The following is a 20,141-nucleotide window of genomic DNA, read 5'->3' on the forward strand; positions in this document are numbered from 1 at the left end:
AGGGTCTATCACTGTAACTCAGTTTCTGGTTTTATTCTCCTCTCTATTCCCGTCCCATTCACATCAGCTGATAAAAACGTAGCCCCCTTTTTTAATCCCCAGTAAAAATGGGGAATGAACACAAGTAGCACGACCGTGAGAACAAGCCAAGTATGAGAGGGCTCCAGAAACTGCCCACCCGCTGCATGACCCCCCTCTCTGATCTCCTGCTGCGGATGGCGGCGCCGGAGCTGTGAGTGTGTTTTTAAACGTCAGTGTTATTTCTGAACAAGGACTCGCCAGGCAGGCTCTGGATCGGGAAGTTTGGGAACTACTGTGAGCACCGGATAACCTCTCGCTGAAGCTGTTTGCAGCTGCTCATTGTCCTTTCCAATGAACTTTGGAAGCCTCAAGCCTCATAGCGCAGCTTAGTGGAGAAATCAGGGAATGACCTAAATTGTAGGCTGTTTTTTTTTAAACTTAGCTAGGCAGTTGGCTGTGCTTTCTCCTTTTATAAAAAAATAGAGAATATAGATAGGCAAAGAGGAAAAACGTAAAATTAACTGTTTACCCCACTACCGAAAGAAACTGCTACTAACAATTCACAGTTTTTTATTCTACACCCCTTTGGGCGGAAGGGGGAACCTGTGTGTGGGCAGGCATTCTTTTCACCCCAAAGAGACCATTCTGTAGGTTTTACTTTGAACCCTGCTCTTCTTGATCAACATTATATCATGGCTGTCTTCACATGTCCGTGATTCTATTCTCATGCCATCCTGGTTCTGATGTCCAGTGGAAGGGTGTACCATTATTTTATAAAAGCTGTCCTATCAGAACTTGTATATCCTTCCAGCTTTTTCTTGGCAATGCTAGAATTGAAAAAAATAATTAAAAAATGTCTTGTGTATGAATTTTGCTCATTTTCCCAATAAGTCCCTAGATGTCAAATCGCTTGTGGAAAAAGCACCCCTGTTTTAGGTCTTTAAAATGGATCACCGCCCAAGTGTGAGGGCTGAAACGTGCTTCCAAGTGATCCCAGTAAGTGATGAAGCATTCTCTGTGATTTCAGAGGGCAATACAAATGACATAAAGATATTGAGACATGAAACGTAGATTTTTGTTCTTTCCTGGAATGTTTTCCAAAGAGGGGGATTGAAGGTGCATTTTCACAGATCTAAAAATGCTCCTCATCCACCGTCCCTTCTCATTTGGGGAGAAGAGAGGCAACACTATTCATTTTGTCTCTTTATGCTAATTGGATCGAGCTAGGTTGGATCAATTATCCAGTAGGACGCTTTTTATTGCACATCGTAAGATCAACCCCTGTTCTAATGCTCTGTAGACTTAACCTCAGGATACTGAAAACTGTATCTTAGCAGAAGTCTAACACAGCACCTTTATGGTGGGGCCTCATGAATCGGTGGTATTGACCGATGCAGAGATGTTGTAAGATTAAATGAAATCAGTTGCTCATCATAGTCGTAGAGGGTGGGAAAAATCAATCACAGAAAGCAATTCATATTTGCTTTAACCCCTGTAAACAAGGGTTTCCCGTGGCCTCTTCCAGCAATTCCTCCCTTTGGCAGTAGGTGAATTTGTCAACTTGATTTCCAGTGGGAGGTGAAACGTGGATAGAGAATTAAGCAACAAGATACTTTCTTTTTTCTTTTCTTTTCTCTTTCTCTTCTCTTCTCTTCTCTTCTCTTCTCTTCTCTTCTCTTCTCTTCTCTTCTCTTCTCTTCTTTTCTTTTCTTTTCTTTCTTCCTTCCCTCCTTCCTTCTTTTTTTAAGCCATCATTACTTTGGGGACATTCCTAAGGATACGTGAGTCGTCACACTCTTGCATGATATAGAATGGGAACATACACACTTGCTGTGGGCCCTGAATGGGTGGGGCACGACGCCCAGGGCAGTCACATTGGGCAGCAGGGGTTTGTGGAAGTTTTCCCCGTCCCACAGTTTGTTCTACCATGTCCCGATAATGGCATTCCACATTTATTAGAGAAAAAATAGCCAACGTTAAAAAAATAAGACTTCAAAACACGAAAGCTAATAACCCATAGCCTAGAAAGTTTTTGCCATCTGTTTAACAAACACTTCCCAATCATGAGAAAAATGTTTTGAATGTTGGCAGAATTAAGCGGCAGACTTTCTAAGAATGGTTTGGCATTGCACAGAAGGGAAGGAAAACCACATCCTCTTCCCTGAATTTTCAGATTAAACCAAACTGCTCTTTGACCCTACCCCCTACCTAATTTTAATGACCAGGCTTCTCTCTACTTTCTATCTCAAAACTCTGTTTATTTCATTCATAGCCCTTTTTCTACCCTGGAAATATTTGTTTACTAATGTTCTTGTTTCTCATTTATAGAATGAAAATTCCCGTGAGGTATGTTGTTCTAGCAGCCCAGAACCTAACACCATTCCTGGCACAAAGAGAGCACTCAGATGTTTGTTGAATGAATAGATAAAAGCACTCATGTCTCCTATGTATTGTTCAACGCCTGCCAACAGGTGGCCTCCCAAGCTGCATTTACAGTTTACTAACCTTAAGTAGCTCCAAATTGTGAAGTAAATATTTCCATTGGCCCTCCACTCTACCACAAGCACATGACAATGCAAGTGTGCCAGTGAGGGACAACCTCATCCTGGGGGCCCATGCAGGGGTGGGGACACAGGTGACCTGGAGAGCAAATGCCACCTCACCTCCTGTCTAGGAATATAGGGCGAAATGTCCCATTTTTCAGAAATGTCTGAATTATGGAACTGCATTGAGATCTCTCCTTTTAAAATACTGCCAACTTTGTCCATTTACAAATACTACCTTTTAATTAAAACATTATTTAACACAGTGTTTGGGTCAACTAGAACCTGCCTGTGGTCTGCTGCGTCCTCCAAGAGGCCCTTCTCCAGCTCTGGTCTAATGCCTGAGTCCGCATGTCTTGGAAGACTGGTCCCTTGGAGGACAGGCCCAACTGGGGGACGACTAATAGTTACAGGGACGGTGAGGTCTGAGGAGCACTCGGCTGCACGGAGCGAAGCAGGCCTGTGAGCTGCAGGACTTCTCAGGGCCTCCAGGAGACCGATGGCCATCGTGAATCTTCAGGAGAGAGGATAAAGCAAGCAGCAGTTTCCAAAGCTCTTGGATGGTGGAGCCCTATTTCTAGGTTGATCTCAGCAGGCTGATGCTTCACAGAACATCAGTGGGGGACATACCAACTTCCGAAATTTTAAACCTGTATTAGATGCCTCAAAGGCTGAAAGTGGGCGCTCTTGGGAAACTTGTGGGCACAGTGGCTGAGCATGTGGACTTTGCGGGCAGTGTAATTTTATGCAAGTTCCTGCCCCTCTCTGTGAAGGAGTAACTGCTCAATACATTAGGGCAGTTATTCTAATCTTGGAAGGAGTGAAGCAGGCAGGGAAGGGACAGCGGGCTCAAAATTTATTTTGCAAATGCATTGTGAAGCACACTTCCCTTGATATCTCAACCTTGATTAACATCACAACAGGTTAACGTCTGAATTAAAAATACCCCCCCCCAAATGGTACAGATATATGATTTCACATAGTTTATCTAAGTGAAAGCATCTGTATCAGACACACATTTTGAAATCATTTTCTACTTAAGTTGTGCGAGGCAGAACTGATAATGAGATGGCAATAATATAGTCTGGCATCCTTTGAAAAGTCATACTGTGATATGTATCATCTTTACCTCCGTCAAGTCCAGCTAAGAAACGTTACTGCCTGGTAGTGTGTGTGAGGCAGGGGGAAGGGGGTCCCTGGGGGCATAAGAAACAGTCAGATCCTCTAAGACCACTCCATATATGCAAAAAAGTGATTATGGTGAAATGGAGTTTTTTGAACTTCAGATTGTGACTCAGTGGGCTGGAAAGTAATTCAGTGGGTCAAAACTAACACGGAACAAGACAGAATAGAAAAGAAGAGAAAATGCCAGTCAGTGCTACGTGCTGCAAAGATACTGTTATTTTGTGAATTCTTTGTTTCGTGTATGTACATTATGTATGATCCAGATATAGAATCTATTTCTTACTGTGGGTCATAGTCAAGTTAAAAAGTTAGTGCAATAAGTGTATTTAAATAAATGATACTGTAGCAGCCTTTACTACTTTCATCCACTTAATGGTTTCCTGATATAAAGTCAGATAGAAAAAAATGTATCCAATTCCTATCTGTGGCAAATCATCTTTGCTGGTAACGCCTGCTTTCTACGGAAGAAATTTTCCAGGCCTCCCTTCTACCTAAACAAGCATAGACTTGGAACTCAGTGCTGCCCCTGCGTAAATCTCAGGAAACCTCTTTCATTGGATAGGGCATTGTGACAACGTATAGCACTTTCAACTATGGCAGCCATTCAAAAACCACCAGGACCAGCCCTGTGAACCAATTGGTCCATGGGGGACACTGGGGAGGAAAAACTGGGCATGTGGGGCCTCCAAGGCACTGAACCAAGCTCGCTCACCCTGCTCCAAAATTCTTATTATGTATAAGAGACAGCTCATTCTCCTCATGAACTAAGCTACTCTTGATTGCATGTTCTTTTTTTTTTTTTTACTTGTAGCCAAAAGCACCATAAATGATATACTACTCAAACACCATCACGCTGGAAGACCATTGATCTATTTCATAATTCTTTCTTTCTAAGCTTCCGACAATTTAGGAACCATGCTCTGTTTTTTAGTGTCGCTACTGACCATCTGTATCACACACCACCTTTACAACAGCCCTTGGGCAAGTGGTGTCTTCTTTTTGTGGATGGAAACACAAGCCTTTGAAATGTGTGAGTGAAACAGGGTTTAGTGACTGAGGGATTTTGATTTTGGTTCTGCCACTGATTTAGCTGTGTGGCCTTGGACAAGTGGCTTAACTTCTCTGAGCCCCAGTTTTCTCACCTCTTAGATGGCAATAAATATATCTACCTTGTTGTAAACACTTCCTAGCAAATGTTTCTTAGCACTAAATTCACATGATGCATAAAAATTATACTCGTAGAGCTGACGACTTTGCTTACTCTATAACTTGTATAACTTTTAAGATGCGTTTCTCTCCATACTGACAAAGTCTTTTGGGTGCATAGTTCTTTTTACCTGTTCGAACGGCACACCCTGGTGGCCCTAAAATAAACAGAACAAAATAAAAAGCACAGATCGTAATTTGTTTGATCCTCTAATGTTGGAACTAAAAATCCTTTTTTATGATTTTAAATTTGAAGTTGACTTGCTATTTCTGATTTTCTACTTACTAACATTTTTGAATTGCACATCCACAAATTAACAGTATTCCGTTTTGCATACTTGCAACCTTATTGCATGTTGTTGGGAACTGCCCTGCCTGGTTTTGGAGGCTGTAACCCCCTGTGGCTAAGGCTGAGTAAAGAGACCTTGGGACCATAAGCCACTAAGGAGACAAAGCTTAGCTTCCTGGCAGGGGCACTGCCTCTGCCCCCTTTAACTTCACCCTGCTTGGCCTGCAGGTGACAGGTTAGCCAATAATGGGTAAGATTCCTCAAGGGAGGGTCGACCTAAGCCAGGCACAGTTGCAAAGGGCCCCTCAGGGAAGGACTTGGGGGGCTATAGAAAAAGCGGGTGATGGACCCTAACCCCTTGGCTTTGACATAACCTGAGTTCTCATTCTGTCTGTGAGAAGTCTCTTAATCTCTTGGTTGCCTTACTTCCCCTACCCGACTTAAGCCTGAAACAATGCTGGAGGGTGGTGCAGCCCTGGGCAGGAACAGGCGATTTCCTGGGTGATCAGACCTAAGAAAGAATGCATAAAATCCTGTGAAAACTGCTTTGCTAAGAATGCCCTCAATTTTCTGATAAGGGTACAAGCATAAAATGAGTTGGTTTCCCAAAGTTTTATAGCTCTTTAGCTAACTGACCCTGACTCAGAATAAGCCCTCATAGTTCTTTGAATGTTATCTATTGTTTGATCATTACTGCCTGACAAGGATTGATGAGCTTTACCCACATTCCTGTGTAAATTGAACCCAATAAAAGCCCATTGAGGAACAGACTCAGGGCCCTTCTTTTCTGAGAGATTGGCCACCTCTCCTCCCCAAGCAGATCATGTCTTGGTAGACTTATTCTCATCTGAGGTGGGACAGGGGGGCTGTGTGGGCGGAGCCCCCCCCCCCCAGCATGCCACTCAAACAATTGGTAAAAACACAGTGGGCATGGTAAGAATGGAGCTGGACAATTGTTTTTTAGCTGTGAAACTTGGATGAGTTGGTTATGCTGAGGCTGTGACTTCTTCATCTCTAAAACACTAAAGATACAGAAATCCCCTTGTACATTTTATTGTTCCCATGAGATGATTCCTTCCATGTGATTTTATCACAGTATTTGACTTAAGGTATAGCATACAAAAAATACTAGAGGGGTCATGTCATCAGAGACCACCCAGGGGTGGGGACCTATGGTCAGCTTCCTGAACTTGGCACTTGCAGGTGAAGAAAACACTGGAGAGCAGCGGGCATTGGCCGAGGTTGTATCCTGGCCATACTGACTGGAGAAATTTAAGTGGAAAATACACTTGGAAAACTAGAGGGAAGGGTGTAGAGACCCTTAAACGTAAGACTAAGAAACCAGGTCTTATGGGCATAGGCACTTAAAGTCTATTTTCTCTAAAATAATTTTACAACTCCTGCACTTTTTAAAACCCAAATTAGGACTTATGTCTTTGCTTATGTACAATAGCTTTCAAATTAGATTCAGCTACGCTGCCTCTGTGGCTTTTGGTTGAGGATTATGGGAAGGAAGACTCATAAGGCTGAAATGTGGAGTAACAGACGGGGAGAAGAGCCAATATACTAATGACAGCTAAATTTCCTTTTTCTCAAAATGTAGCATCTTTGTGTTAAGTTCTTTACTTGGCTTATTTATTTAACAAGTGTGAATCATGGGAGAATGTGCTGGATCCTCTTATTATTCCCATTTTACAGGGGAGAAAAGGAAGCTCAGAGAGGTTAAGTAACTTGCCCAAGGCCACACAGCCAGGAGGTGACCGAGGCAGAGTGGAAACCTAGGCTCCTTGAATGCATTGCTTTCATTTTCGCTGACTACTCTACCAAAGGTCTTGATTCTTTAATTCCAAGACTAAGAAGCAGTGGCCGGACAGAGCTGCCTTTCAATGAGAGGAGGAGGCTGTGCATTAAATGCGCAGGCGCTTGGTCACGGTGGTGGTTGTTTTGGACATGAGTTTGCAATGCTCCATGAGCGTTCAAATGGAGATGAAGAGATTCAGCAGGACGCCTGGAAGAGGCAGCTGGATGTTAAGTCTGGGCTTCAGGGGCAGGTCTAGGCTGGAGATATAAATTAAGAGTTGTCAGCAGATACTTAGGTTGTAACCCTTGGGCCTTGAGGAGGTTTCCAAGCGAGGAAGTAAGGGTAGTTAGAGAAGATGGTTAACAGCAGAACCCTGGGGAATGCCGGGCAGGGGGGTCCAACCTGTTGGCGTCTCTGGCCCACACTGGAAGAAGAAGAGCTGTCTTGGGCCACACATTAAATACATCGAGACACGTAATCATACACACACAAATCTCATAATGTTTTGAGTGAATTTGTGATTTTGTGTTGGGGCCACATGCAGAACCACCCTGAGCCACTTGTAGCCCACGGGCCACAGGTTGCACACCCCTGACTTAGAGGGTCCGATCCAGCGAAGGAGGTAAGGGAACAGCAGCCAGGCAGTGGGAAGACCTGAAAACCAAGTGAGGGGGATGTTTCGAGAAGGAAGGGGCCCCCCACTGTTTCAGATGCGACTGGCAAGTCCAGAAGGGTAAGGACAAAGGCATATCCAGCTTGGCAACTGTAGTGAGGGGTGGGAGAGGTCCAACATGGTGGCGACTTTAACGAGAACATTTTTTTTTTTTGGTCAGGGACAAAAGCCTCAAGGGAGTGTGTTCAAGACAGAAAATAAGAGGAGGAAGCAAAATCACTGAGTGCGTTTCTCCATTCCAGTAGTCAGAACGAATCTGCGGATCAGTGTGCTTATCACCGTCTTCTTGTAGGAAATGATGCCTCTTCCTAAACTGTGTGATCTCGGAAGGACTAGGGTGATGATTTATCTTCTAAATGCCTTGCAGGAGGCTGGTGTTTAAATAACAATTGCAGAATTTAATTAAACTTTGAAAACAGAGGCAATATCCCTCCTTAAATCTCACGAATCAGTGCCTGGCAACACTTGAGGTATCTCTTCCCGCCCCCAACACAGAGACACTTCTGGAAGTCGGGCTGACAACAGAAATTGATTGTGTGTGTGTGTGTGTGTGTGTGTGTGTGTGTGTTTAACCAGGAAAGGTCGAATTTTCACTTTTGTGTGTGTGTGATGAATCGTCAATGAGCATCTCATAGCTCTTGCTTCGGTGGTTGGGAAAAATGACAAGCTTATCCTTGCCAGCATGCTGGCCTGTGTGAATCACAGCCCAGTGAAAGCTTTCAGGCATATAATTTATCTTTTCTTTGGCCTACGTAGTAAATGCTTCATTTGTTCATGAATTCTGGCCTTGTTTTAATTATGCTATGCCCTGAATGTCGTTTTCTATGGCACAAAAATCAGACTGTCGTTCTGAAAACACAGAAGATTTGTGTGTACCCCCCTGCCCCCTCCCCACCTCCCCGCAGAATGAAACGGTGGCATCTTTTTCCCAATTCACAGCTCTGTGGGTTTGCGGTTGGAATCCCAATCTAGTAAGGGGCTCGGGGCAAGGCTTGTGTGGGTGGGCGGGCAGGGGACTGTTGACACGGCTGAGCCGGGGGCACAATTTACTCCCAGGACTCTGAATCAATACATTGATGGCCATTTAGGCGACTCCCACCAAGGAGGCCATTGATTGAGGAGTTTTATTCTTGTTTCTTTCTGAGGGCTGGATTCTCTCATTACACTTAGAGAACAATTGATTTTTTTGTTGTTATTTGCTCCAGAGACACAACTGTGCAGGCCAGAAATCAGATGAGAAAGCTTAACAGTCAGAAGGCTCGGGTTGTGTGTGTGTGTGTGTGTGAGAGAGAGAGAGAGAGAGAAAGATCTTTGCAGACATATGTATTTGCATATCCACAAGTTCACAGACTAAAGGAAAAAATGAATGGCTATTTCATAACGTGTCTATGTTTTCTATGCAGAGTGCAGAGTGGGCACTCAGTGTTTCAAATCCCAATGATACTACTAACAAAGAGTGGAAACTGGTAGTGTCACAAAGACAGATGCAAATCCTGTTAGTGACCATTAGGGAGCCAACTCTCTCACAAAGGAAGACGAGGCACCATTTCGGGGACTTCTCAGAGGTCACTGGAACTCTAAAACACCGCCCGGGGGCTTGGCTGTGTTAGATCCCGACCCTGCTCCCAGCGGGACCTCCTGTTTTCGGACTCCATTCTCATTTCAGAGCTCATTCCACTCAAACTGAGGTGCTCTCCTTCACAGTCTTTAGTGAAGAAGAGAAAGCCGAGCTGATAAAGCACAAGTCTAAAACGTCTTTGCTCTTTTCTGAAAATAGGAACGGATCGAGTGCATTGGGCTTTATGGTGAAATTACGTGCGTGCGAGGCTTGGTTATTAGCTGCTAACGTCGATTATCGAACTAAGAGGGGGATTTGAATGAGGCACTAGATGCCTATCGGAGATGGGTCTTCCCACAAGTAATGGAATCTTTCCCTAAGTCAGGCCCTGGGTTGACTCCAGACGCCCCCACAAAACGTGACAATTCACCAAGTCTCAGCCTCGGAATGGCCTCGGCAGCCCATGGCCCATCATGAGAACTCAGTCAGAGTTTCCTCACTCAGAGTAAAGTGGTCCCTAGTTTCTCAGATGTTCATGGGTATTGATAACCAGTCTATAGCCCCCAAACAAGTAACTTTCTGCCTTGGGTTTCCACCGTGATGGAATGTTCCCTGGGCCAGCGAGCCTCGTTCTCCACGGTCTGGCGGCCTCTCCAACACATGCCCTCCACCCCCTCTGCCAGGAGAGCACTTGGCACCTTGCGTAATAATTGTGGGTTTTTAAAATCCCTCTTCTCTGCTGGACTGCACACTCACTGAGGACAAGAGCACACTGTCCTGTCGCCCACTGTGGCCTGGCTTCACCTGTGCATGGCCATGTCACACAGCCAGCTGTGCCACACTTTTGGTTTTTAAATCCTCATCTGAGGACATGTTTATTGATTTTAGAGACAGAGGAAGGAAGAGAGAGAAACGCTGATTGGTTGCTTCCTATACATGTTCCCTACTGGGAATTGAACCTGCAACCTAGGTGTGTGCCCTGAGCAGGAAATCGAACCTGCAACCTCTTGGTGTACGGGAGATGATGCTCTCTCTTGGTGATGCTCCAACCTACTGAGCCACACCAGCCTGGACTCAGCAAAGATTTGATGCTTGAATGCATGGAAAAACTTATGTTGAATTATACAGAAAGCAATTCAATTGGCTCCTGAGTTGGTGCCTTTGGGGAAGTGGCCCCTTGAAGGGCAATTTCTTAAAATTTGGAAGGAAAATTTGCATACCGAATTTCTTGCAGTCAAATTTTACAAGAACAGCTTATGAGAACAGCAAGAATGCTGGTGGCAAGAACCTAAACACAGGACCCAAATGATCTTTTCTCAGTTGTAACTGTTCAGGATTTTCAGCTGGTGTCTAACATACGCCAGGAAATTCTTGACACCGCCCTAGGTGCATGAAAACCACAGAGTAACGTGACCATCATTTTCCTTAAGGAAGGAAAACATGTGTACAGTCTCTAGAACAGAGCCTGGCGTGCTGGGAGTGCTCAGTGATGGACAGCCAGTGTTTTATTGGCAGTTAGCTGTTATTAAAACAAACACATTAGTAATCAGGACACACAACCACATAATAAAAAACTCAGTCCATCTAATTTTTTCCTGGCTCTAACCTCAACTAGAGGCACTTGACTTTATCCCAGGGTTTGGAAAAAAAATAAAACTGTTATTTAAAAGTCCATTAACAGAGGAAACAAGTGCCTTAAAATAGAGCGCATTAATTTTTATTTCCTCCTTCACGCAAGGGGCTCCCGTCTCGGGCCCGAACACAAACAAGTTTTTTCATGCTTTAAAAGCAAATGCTCTTTTTTTTCAGATCAAAAGAACTTGCCTTTCTTTGTACAGGCTGAGAGGGTGTCAAGAAAAAAAACTAATTCTGGATCCCTCCCTAAACAAAAATCTAGCTTTTCAAAGGTATTACTCCAGGTTGTTGGAAAATCATTAGGACATAAAAGAGTCTGCCCAGAGTGGTAAAAACTCTTTATTTAAACCCACCCTTTACTGCAAAAGACAGTTCAAGATCAATCCGGGCTATTAAAAGTAAGAAGTGAAATGTGTTTGGAGGGAAACCTTTAAACACACTGGGTGTGAGACACGCCGCTGAGACCGGGGAGTGGGTCGGTCCCCCAGGAACCATGTTTATCCGGCTAATGCCGTTCCCCCTCCACCCCATCGATCACAGAGGCAACCTGTCTGGCTTCCCCTCTGATAAATGGAAGGACGGATTCATCTGTATGTAACTCGCTTCCTCTTGTCTTTTACCTAAAACAGATGCCACAGCTGTGGTTGCTCTGCAAACAGATGTTTCTGCCGCTCAAAACACGGGGAGGCAGATGATACGAGGTGACCGTAGAGCGACCTGCCTGCCATTGTCTTACCCCGGCCAGTCCCCTGAGCTCGCACCCAGGACGAAACAGATTGCCCCTCGCCAGCACTTACCCTCTCCGCAGGGACATCACGGGACGGCCCGGGGAATCCGGCAACGTGGTCAGCTCGGTCCTGTCGCTCCCCGCACTCGGCTTCCTGTTGGGTGTCAGCGGGTGCCTTTTCCTGTCCCCTGTCCAGTTTGAAGAATTTGTCAAAAAAGCTGGCGTCCTTAGGCTTGGCGGGGGCTGCTCCCCCAGACTCAGGTGGCAGAGGCTCTGGTCCGCGAGTGGCAGAGAAGCCTGCGCGTTGGGCGGGGGTCCGGCCGGGGGTTTTATCTGGGCCGAGGCCCTGCGCAGCTGCCCGCGGAAGGGCCACTCTGTCACTCGGTTCTTTGTTCCCCAGGGCTTCGCTGGAGCTGACATCGAGCTGCCCTGAAGCAGCGGATGAATCCGCAGCTCGGTCTTCGGTACGTCCTGGTACAGGCCGAGAGAGTGTCAAGAAAAAACGCGATTTAACAGCTGGGGCCTCGGCGTTGGCCTCCGTCCCGAGATTCTTTCCATTGGCACCCGCGACAGCGCTGCTCTCCGCTGTCTCGGGGGAAGAAGTGGCCACACTGTCTTCCTGGACACTTATCCCCAAGTCGACTGTAAACACAAACATCAACAGCGGTCATTCAGCCACGCGAGGAAACTCAAGGAGGGATAATGGACTACGAAGGTTGCCTACACAAAGGCCACCACGCACACTGGGACTCTTGTTCTCCGGTCACCCTGCGGAGCAGAAGGTGCTTCTCTAGATGTCCCCGGACCCTGCTCTTCTTGGGAGAGAGGAACAGAAGGTTAGTGAGGAGGACGGCCAGTTACTGGAGACTACACGCCAGGCACCCTGTGTGTGATGTTCATATTAATTATCTTCGCAGGAACCTCATCACAAGCAAATTGTCATGAATTCCACTTAGGAGCTGGGGGTCCTCATTGGAACAAGGTCTCTCAGCCTTGGGACTCCTGGCATTTGGGTGGGATCCCTCTCTGGCAGGGGGCCCGTCTTGTGCATTGTAAGGGTGTTCAGCAGCATCCTTGGCCTCAACCGACCAGGTGCCAGCAGCACCCCCAAATTGTGACAACCAAAAATGTCACCGGGCATTGCCAAATGTCCCCTGGGAGGCAAAAATGACTCGCATTTGAGAACTGCGGAGTTAGAACGTCTGTTTGAATCCTAGTTACTTCTTCTGTGTCTCATTGTCTGGTAAAGCGAGGCACTTCATTAGGGAGATCATGAGTGTCTGTTCTTAGAGCACACAGAATGGTGCCTGGAATATAACCAGTGTCCAGTCAGCGCCCCAAGCGCTAGCTACTGGCATTACTGATGTTTGGGGAAGTGGACGGCCGAGAGGCTGGGCCGGTCCCCCCAACGGCCCAGGAAGCTGGTACACAGCAGCGTCCGGGTACAGTTAGACATCTGTTGAGAACAGGAAAACATTTAAAAAAGACAGACTCAGAAAGTTTCTGTTGTGAAGGCCTGAAGGGCAGATGGACACAGAAGGTGGCAAATTAGACCCGGGCCCGCCTGGAATCAGAGGTGGACGGTGCGCTGGCCCAGACAGTGCCGCCTGCGAAGGGGACCCTGTTTCCAGCCCCCGCCGGTTGTATTTTGACCTCTGCATCGACCTAGTTCCACTGCCTTCCTCTCTGGGTCCCTTTTATAAAGCAGAGTGATATTCAGGGGAAAAAAGACATGCCGTTAATGTGGGAACCACAGTTAAAGATCAAGATTTTTCTGCTGAAAAATTGCATGACCTTGGCCCGGTCACTAGACATTTTTTGAATATTCTCAGAAGAAAAATGGGAACAATAGTAGCTCCCTTGCTGGGTTGTTGCGACGTTCAGAGGAGAAAGTTCTTGCCAGGGACCCAGCACACTGACTGCCCTTTCCATCGTGGGCTGTGAGAGTGGACAGAAACCGTGGTTGTTTTTAAAGTTCCTCCCACGCCTTTGCCAGTACTGCATTCTGCTTTATACCCGTGTAGACGGCTACTTCTTCATATCTGTTTGCGGAAAGACAGAGAGAAAGCGAGGGGGATGAAGGTTTCTTTGGGTCTGGCCAAATTGTTCATTAGTATGGAGTGAAAAATGCACATATACACATATCCACCCATTAGCAATTGTTTTTGCCAGACTCTAGTATCTCCAGTGTCTAGAGACAGGAATAAATAAACATGGAGAGATGGAGAGGGAGAAAGAAAGAGAGAAAAAGAAAGAAAGAGAGAGCAAGCGTGAGAGAGGGGGGTCTCTGGTGCAGAATGGCGGTCTCCCCGTTCAGCACCGAGGAGCAGAGGACAAACGGACCTAGAGGACCAGGGCTTCCTCAGAAACTCGGACCCCAAGGAAAGCACCCTGCAGGAGCTCTGACTGTGTCTTCTCGGTCTCCTTTGCCTTTATTCTGTGGTCCAGCGGATCCATAATCACGGTAAATATTATTCCCCGGGGGGGACAGGAAGGAGGGAGAGTGTGAGAGTAAGAATGTGGTAGGTGGACGTGTCCGGGTGCCCAGTCCGTGGTGAGGCACCCGAGTGAATATAAATGGACTGCGGGGATGGTCCGTGCCAGGGGATGGAAAGAGGATGGAGAGACGAAGATTCGAAACAAGGAAGGGCTTTGCCAAATGCCGAGAGCATCAGCGGATCTTTTTCCTCTTTCTTACTCTCTGGCTAGAAAGCAAAGGGACGGGGTACTTGAGAGTGTTATAATCATGGCAAACATCTCCAAAAAAAATCTTCCCACACACAGATTTGTTTTAAAAGTGCCAATATATTGCTCTGATAGAGGATACATCCCGGAATCTAGGTAAGTCTTTGACGCATTTTGAGATTATAACGGGTACAAACCATAGTTCTTGATATCAGAGAATGGGTAAGGTGTTTTTGATGACTTGTGAGACCTCGGAGTTCTTAGATGGGACATTCCAAGACGCTGAAGCTCTGCCCCACCCCCAAACTTGGGCCCTTGAAAAGTGCTCCCCTCCAGGTGGACACATGGCCTAAGCAAGACTAATAAAAAGAAATCCTGCGACTTTTGATGCATCTCTTAGAACAGAGTTTTGTTCTTTGTGCCCAGGGTGGCGAACAAGTAGAGATGGCCGCTGTGGCCATCCCTTTGGGGAACGCCTGCCTGAGCAACAACACAGATGAAAGCAGAGCCAAAAGATCTAGGAGCAGATGCTCAGTTATAGCATCTGTGCACCTGGATCCAGCTTTGCCTGAAGCTGATGGACTTTACCATTATAGGGCCAACAATCTTTTTTTTTCTCTACCACCTCACCTATGCCAGTTTAAATTATGTACACACTCAGAGACTTGGAGAGGATTTCAAAGAGTAGGTCAGTACCTACTTCACTAGTCAGTTAATAGCAGTCATTCCTCTACTGGAGAAGCTGTCGCCAGGCTTTTCAAGTCTATCTCAGAGGCATTTAGTACGAGAGGAAGAGAGGTAAAGAGGATAAAATGGGAGGAAGTGAGTTCCAAGGCTCTGGAGAGATGCACAAAACACCTGCCGACCTTTTGTCTTCTCTGTGAAAGTGAAGGAAAAATCCACTCGGGGGAAGAGAGATTTACAGTCATGTGAGACCTTAAACATTAAAAACAAATATGTTATAAAACATAAACTTACACGTACACACACACACACACACACACACACCTCCAACCCGTGTGAGTGAGCAGGCAGAAAACACATTGTAATTATAGGTTTTATACTTTTGCAAAGATGGGGAGAGTTGACACGCCTTCCTTATGTTATTCTGGAAAGAAGAAAATGTTCTTTCTAGAGGACCGGAACCAAGCTTTCAGCTCCCGTGAAAAAGCCTGAGAGAAGCCTGCCCTGAGTCTGGTTTCAATAAGAGAGTTTCTCGTAAAGCAGACAAACAGATGATGAACCGGAGAGCTTTACTTTCCATGAAAAACAGTGTGTAAGAGATAAAAGGAACCAAGTAAATGCAAAAGGCAGCTCCCGAGGGGTTAGGAGAGTTGAACCTTTTGATCTCTTTAGAGCAGGAAAGATACTTTGTATTGTGTGTGTGCTTTTCTTTGTAAAGACAGTGATTTTGTCTAGACCCGAGACTGGAAACTTACTTCTACAGGTAGCTCAGTGTAATTGTTAAAGAATGTAGATTGTGGATCGGAAGGGCCTGGATCTAACTCTTAATTCATTTATTAAATATGTGACCTCGTCCAGTGACTTCGTATCTTTGTGCCTGGTTTAATTACAAAACGAGCAAGAAAGTAACAGCGCCTTCTTCCAAGGGTGACGGGAGGGTTCAGTGACATATTTCTGGTGAGGTGCTTAACACAGCAGTGGTATATGGCCGGTATTCAGTAAACATCAGTTGTCCTGTGGTATTTATGTTGTTACTGGAATTACTAGTTTACATTCCTAAACATCACTCATAAAACAAGGAATTATTCCAAAGGTTTAACCTACAAACTCGAGTGCTCTGGAAAGACTTTTAAAAATGAAAATGACATGAGTTAACTTATCCTCAGAAGTATGAAAATCGGGGCCAGAGAAGTTTTAAGAATGCTTATGATTTTTAAGTACCACATATTCTTAGTCAAAGCAAACCGCTTCATCAGAGTTCTAGTTATTTATTTAAAAACACACACATACACAGTTTGTGTTACAATATTCAGAACTTCTGAGGCATGGTATGTTCCAAAGCTGAAATTTTCACTTAATACAGTTGTAAAAACAGTACCAAATATTCAGGGGGCCTGCCCACGTGTCAGACATCATGATAAGTGCTATGTGTGACCAGAAGCATTAGACTCAGTTGTTACGGCAAATCTGCAGGTTAGATACTGTCATTTCTCCCATTTTACAGGTGGGAAAACTAGGGCTCTGGGGAGTCAAGTCACTTTTCTAACATCGTCCAGCTCACAAGTGGTGGAGTCAGGATTTGAACCCGTGTTTGCCTGATCACAAAGCCTGAACTCCTGACATGTTACAGAAGCAGCAAGAGCAGGCGAGAGGGAGGGAGGAAAGGTGGATGATGCAGACACATTTGGTTAGTAGAACTAGAGGAAAAAGCAACTATGCGCAGAGGAAAGTCCTGTGATTTCCCACATCTGGAAAATGGAAGTGATTTTTTTTTGTTTTAAATAAAAATTCAATCATGCCCTTTCTCTGCATAAAACTAGCCAAATAGAACTTTGCTACAGTCAAATCAAGTCCAAAGTCTACCATGGACCACAGCTCACCCCAAGTTCTTCCTCTCACCTGTCGACACACCAGCCTCGTTCCCGCCTGAAGCCCTTTGCCCTAGTTTTCTTTCTACCTGGTCATGCTTCCCTGGTCTTTCCGTGATGACCTTGCCATCATTCTGGCCTCGGGCCAGGCCTCCCTGAGCCCCGTCTCTGAAGGAGCCCGCCACTCACCCCATCCACTCTTTGGGTCTGCAGAACACCCCTTAGTCTCTGATGTCCTCTCATTAATCTGTGGTTTACTCATTTCCTTCCCCCTGGAAGGGAAGCCCCACGTGGGCAGAGACTTAGTCTGTTTCCCTTTCAGCCATGCCCCCAGCAGTGACTGGCACACAGAATAGGATGAAGTCTGGGAGCTTGATGACAAGCCCTTTGAGACCATGAGTGTCCCAGTGGCAGGAATGGCAACTCTTGTTGTAACAGGGGTGGCAGAGACGCAGTCCTAAGCCTGCTGAGAATTCGTGATCCAAATCCTCCTGGTTACTCAGGTTAAAGAGGGAAGCAGACACTCTCACCGACATCATATTCACACGTGAAGTGTCCATATATGAAAATTATCCCTCACTCTGATCGATCCCCCTTCCTTGGCGACTCCGTCCTACGCATCGATATCCTGATGGATCAGGATGAAGGATAAATCAAGTGGAAGTGAACACACGTTAACTGCAAACAGAAATCGCACGTCTTGCTGAAGATTCAGGCGTCTGGAGAGTCTCGTGAAGGGACATCTCGCATCTCGCCTGTGGCGTTTGTTGGACCAGGATCAAACTGTTCACCAAGGAGAAGGACACTCGGATCTTCAAAAGAGACACGTATTTGAATATCAAAGGGTGACGGCCGGCCCTTGGGGGGAACTGATGAAGACCTCAGACAGTTTTACAGAAATGACCCTTTTGCCGGCACACTGTGGGAGTCAAATGACACTAAACCACAGGGGCTTTCTGTGTTGTGCTAATGTATTTGTTGGTTTAAAGGTCTGGAAATGAGCATCCATGTGGCAGATACTTATGGCTTGGGGGGAAAGGGTAGTTCTGATCATTTCACTGGATGATCAGATTTCATGCTTTCATTTAAATATTAAAAAGATAGGAACTCTTCACCAAAACGTTCTAACATGGATAAAAGAAAGAACGGGTTTTGGGGGCGTGGGGGGAGACTTCTCAACTATGCACTTGATACAGCATGTCTACATGTTTAGTGATGAAAATGTTGGGCTCAGATGTCATGCGGGCCAAATGCAGCTGCTCAGCCTGCGTTCTTGCAAAAGCATCCTGAGGTCACCGTGGGGCAAAAGCACGCTACTGACATGCTGTATTCCCACTCTTCCTCACCCACGTATTTCTAATCATTCACGTGCTGCAAAAATCTAGAACATACAAAGGTAATTCAAAAACAAAACTGGGCTTTGCTCCAACACAGGCAAATACCGTCACTCACTTAGATGTTTGATTTTGGATTTAGCATGTGTTTACTACCCGAGACGATTCATTCTTAACCTTTTTCTTTCCTGGTCTCTACCCTCACTGCCATATAAATAATATTGCCAACCCAGCATTGCTTATCAAAGAGTTCATGGTCATAAAAACACTGGTGGGCGTTCCGGATACATGTACAGAGGTTGTCTGTATCCTTGGTGGTTTTATTTTTTTAAGATTTTATTTATTTATTTTTAGAGGGGGAGGGAAGGAGAGAGGGAGAAAAATATTAATGTATGGTTGCCTCTCCTGGGTCCCCTGCTGGGAACTGGCCTGCTACCCAGGCATGTGCCCCGACTGGGAGTTGAACCGTGAGCGTGTGGTTCGCAGGCCTGCGCTCAATCCACTGAGCTACACCAGCAGGGGCCCTTGTTGGTTTTTTATAAAAATGGGATCATGTTAGACATAGTTTTCGGTTGCCGTTACGTGCTGTTGTTATGGGTTGAATGTGCCCACATGTCGCATGTTAACTCTCACTGTGGTGTTAGGGGACGGAGGCTTCTGGCTGGTGCTCAGGTCACGAGGGTGGACACAGTGAAAAGACAGCTGCGAATCAGGAAGACGGCCTCTCCCAGACGGCAGGTGTGCTGGCGCCTTGGGCATCCAGCCTCCAGAGCCGAGGGACACCCGTGGGTGTTGTTGAGGCCCCTGCCGTGTGGCACCTCTGTCATGTCAGCCCGCATCAGAGAAGACCATCACGGTAGTCCCGCCTGGTCGGCGCCTCCAAATCTGCCTTGCATTTTAATGGCTGCAGAATACTTCTTAGGATGGACATACCGAAAGATATTTAAGTCATTGCCTGGTCAATAAATATTCTGCTCATTTCTATTTCTTAAAAAAATGTCCACGACAAACAATGCTGGATGAACTTCGATGCTCAAAAGTCCTAACTTAGTGCTTTGTATCTGTACAATAGACGCATAGACGTCCGATTGTTGCACTAGGCAACTTTTGGCATCTCTGGGCCACACATTAAATACATAAACAGTAACGAAAACTGACGAGCAAAAAAAAAAGTTCTGTGAATAATTTTTATGATATCCGCCACCACAGATAAGCCAAAAAGTTCTCTCATAAGAACCCTAATTATTCAGCAGCCCTTTCAATCATCTTTTAAAATCATTGAGCCCTGGCTGGTGTAGCTCAGTGTATTGAACGCAGGCCTGTGAACCAAAGGATCGTGGTTCGATTCCCAGTCAGGGCACGTGCTTGGGTTGCAGGCCAGTTCCCAGCAGGGGATGCATGACAGGCAACCATACATTGATATTTCTCTCCTTCCCTTCCTCTCTAGAGATAAATAAGTAAAATCTTAAAATTGTTGAGCAGGTCCCAGGTTTGTGATCACTAATATAGAAAATGTACATGTCCAAGTAATAAAGATAAGTCAAGTTTTAAGTAAATCTACGATTTTGTGCTGGGCCGCATTCCAGCCATCCTGAGCCGCCTGTGGCCTGCGGGCCATGGGGAAGACTCCGCTGTGCTCCGCAGTTTTTAAAAATAGACATTGTCAGCCCTGGCTGGTGTAGCTCAGTGGATTGAGCGCGGGCCTGCGAACCAGACAATCGCGGTTCGATTCCCAGTCAGGGCGCATGCCTGGGTTGCAGGCCAGTTCCCAACAGGGGACACATGAAAGGCAACCATACATTGATGTTTCTCTCCCTCTCTCCTTCCCTTCCCCTCTAAAGATAAATAAAATCTTAAAAAAAAAATAGACATTGTCAGATTACTTCCCCCCAAAACGCTCTAGAAATTCACATTTCCAGCAAAAATTGGATG

The 20,141-nt window shown here is 45.8% G+C and overlaps 1 protein-coding gene across 1 annotated transcript in view; it reads right to left on the minus strand.

The window, feature by feature from the left end:
• Window positions 1–20,141, minus strand: part of BCAS1 (brain enriched myelin associated protein 1) — a 73,433-nt gene that overhangs the window by 39,285 nt on the left and 14,007 nt on the right. The window contains exon 5 of the mRNA XM_037133661.2: window positions 11,709–12,280. Within this exon, the coding sequence (XP_036989556.2) occupies window positions 11,709–12,280 (572 nt within the window). The remainder of the gene's footprint in view (window positions 1–11,708; window positions 12,281–20,141) is intronic.

This window comes from Artibeus jamaicensis, unplaced genomic scaffold (assembly GCF_021234435.1).
Source record: "Artibeus jamaicensis isolate MK-2021 breed Jamaican fruit bat unplaced genomic scaffold, CSHL_Jam_final contig_685, whole genome shotgun sequence".
In the NCBI taxonomy this organism is placed as follows: domain Eukaryota; kingdom Metazoa; phylum Chordata; class Mammalia; order Chiroptera; family Phyllostomidae; genus Artibeus; species Artibeus jamaicensis.